This window comes from Buceros rhinoceros, unplaced genomic scaffold (genome assembly GCF_000710305.1).
Source record: "Buceros rhinoceros silvestris isolate BGI_N320 unplaced genomic scaffold, ASM71030v1 scaffold33592, whole genome shotgun sequence".
Classification (NCBI taxonomy): Eukaryota; Metazoa; Chordata; class Aves; order Bucerotiformes; family Bucerotidae; genus Buceros; species Buceros rhinoceros.
In genome coordinates, this window is record NW_010398837.1 from 1 (window position 1) to 2356 (window position 2356).

Consider the following 2356-nt stretch of genomic DNA (forward strand, 5'->3'; position numbering starts at 1 on the left):
CAGCCCAGCCTTATTCCCAGGGGGGTTGTGCCCCCAGACCCCCCTCACCCTCTTCCCCACTTCCCACCCGGATACCTCACCCGTCCGCCTGCGGCCAGAGCAGGTTGGGCCCCAGCACGATGGCCCCGTTGCTCGGCGTCATTTTATTCGTGTCCTGGTACTCGGTCAGCTTGGCCAGGAATTTGATCAGGTACCTGGAAAGCAGAGCCGAGCCGTGTGGGGGTGTCAGGACCATCCCCTCCCCAGGCCCCGCCGGCCCCACGCTCACCTGATGTTGTTGTAGTTGGCTCTGGGCAGCTTCTCGCAGGCGTTCCAGAGAGCCTGCAGCCGCTTCTCCTGCTCCGGGATGCTGCGGGGAGGTGGGCAAGAGGGTCATCCTCCATCCCCACCTCACCTCAGGGCTTTCGACCCCACCGGCCCTGCCCTCGGGGACCCTACGAGACCCTCAGGCTGCTGCCAACATTCCATACCCAAATTAACCCCCAAAACCAGCCAAAATGAGAAGGAAGCCTCTCGGTGGCAAGCTGGGTGCTGGTCTTCTCACCTCTGTGGAGCTGCCCCAGGTTTGTGTTTTGGAGATGTCTTTGCTTTAGAAGGGGAAGTCACTGCAGACAGCCCTCAAAGAGCAGCCCACTCCCCCATGTGCCACCCTTGGGGACCATCCCACCCGGTGAGCCATCGCTGTGTCCCTGCCGTGCTCCAGCACTCCCTGGGCAGGTGGGGGACGTGGTCAAGGTGGTTCCCACCCCAAAAGGAGACGCTGCTTCTCCCTCTGCCCCTCACACCCAACCCCAAACATCTACCATGGTGGGGCAGGCCCCTCTGGTGCCACCTCCGCTGGCCCAGTCCTGGGTTTGGGGGTTCCACAGTGCACTACACCCCAGCAATGCAGGTGGGAGCTCCCCCAGCTAGCTGTCCCCCCTGTCCAGAAATGGCACCAGCACCTAAGGGCTTGCCGAAAGATTCTGGGAGAGCTCAGTCACCTTGGCCACAATGCCCTGGACCACAGTGGGGACATCAGGATGATGGTACATCAAGGCCACCCTCACTGCTGGCGCTCATGATGCTCAAGGAGCACCACAGGAACACTCCTGGATCTTAGACCCAGGGGAAACATCCCAAATGCTGTGAGCCATGTCAGAAATAACTCATGGCCCCAAACCATCCATAAGAGCCCAAGATGCCACCACCCGTGTCACAGAGGAATGGGGGAATGCCCCAGACTCACTTGGAGGCCTGGATCCACTCCTCGTACAGTTCGAATGTCATGAGGGGCTCCGGCAGCTCTCGCAGGTAGGACTTGAGGGCTCCTGCGGCATACAAGGGATGCAGGGCTCGGCACTGCGGGTGGCACCGGCCCATGGGCACCAAGTGGTTTCACTCCTCAGCATTCTGACTCGCTACTTTCCCACCCACCGCAACCCCCAGCACCCCCAGGTCTCCCTGGCTTGGTGGAGCCTGTAGCATCCCCTGACCCCCAGCAACCCCCTTGCCACCTCCACCTAGTCCCTCCCAGCACCTCCTTGACTTCCTCCACCATTCTTGCCTCCACCAGCGTTCACCCAGCTCTCCATCACTCGCTTCTGCCAAGGACCTTCACAGCTCCTTGTGCTGGGAGAAGGTTCCCATTGCACTGACTGGGGGCAGCTGACCGGCATTTAAACCCCGTTAGTGCTTAACAGCGCCCTGTGGACCCGGAGCTGTGCCTGCAGAGGCTCTGCACCCCAGAAGAGATAGAGAGAAGATGGCAAGCTGGATGATAACGTGTGTGAACCTTCCCACCACTCCCTGCTCCTGCGAAGCCTCTCCGGACCAGTGTCACCCTCCTCAGTGTCACCCTCCTTAGTGTCATCCAGGCCCTGTCACCACCCAGGATTACGATTGTGGGCTCTACCTGCGATGGCGTGTGGGTCGGCCGAGTACTCCTGCACGTCCACCACGCAGCAGTCCAGGGCGGCCTTGAGCTTCTTCAGCTTGGAGGCCGAGGGAGCCACTCGGAAGAGACCCTTCACAGAGCACACGGGGGAGCGTTGGACAAGCTTTGGGGCCGGGGATGTCCCCAAAGACCCCCAGTCCCTTGTCGCTTTCCATCGTGCCCAGCCGAGGGTGGCAGGAGACGGGACCCACCTCCTCCTGCATGCCGCACTCCAGCAGCATCGTCACACAAGCCTCCACGGGGAAGGCGATCTCCCTCCCGCTGACAGCCAGGTGCTCCTCCAAGGGCTTCCCGAAGGAGGGCTTCTCCACCCACGCCTCTGTGACGGGCAGAGAGGGTGACGGGGGGAGGACACGGGCAGGGACGGTGCCACATATGGTGCCCCCTCCCCGAAAGGCCCTTGGATCACAGCGCAATCTC

General features: G+C 61.8%; 1 protein-coding gene across 1 annotated transcript in view; it reads right to left on the reverse strand.

The window, feature by feature from the left end:
* Positions 1-80: 80 nt before the first annotated feature.
* ARHGAP44 (Rho GTPase activating protein 44) overlaps positions 81-2356 on the reverse strand; it is a gene marked incomplete at both ends in the record, with an annotated part of 6413 nt that continues 4137 nt past the window's right edge. Inside the window, 5 exons of the mRNA XM_010131255.1 lie at positions 81-194; positions 269-349; positions 1229-1310; positions 1895-2006; positions 2128-2255. Of these exons, the coding sequence (XP_010129557.1) occupies positions 81-194; positions 269-349; positions 1229-1310; positions 1895-2006; positions 2128-2255 (517 nt within the window). The remainder of the gene's footprint in view (positions 195-268; positions 350-1228; positions 1311-1894; positions 2007-2127; positions 2256-2356) is intronic.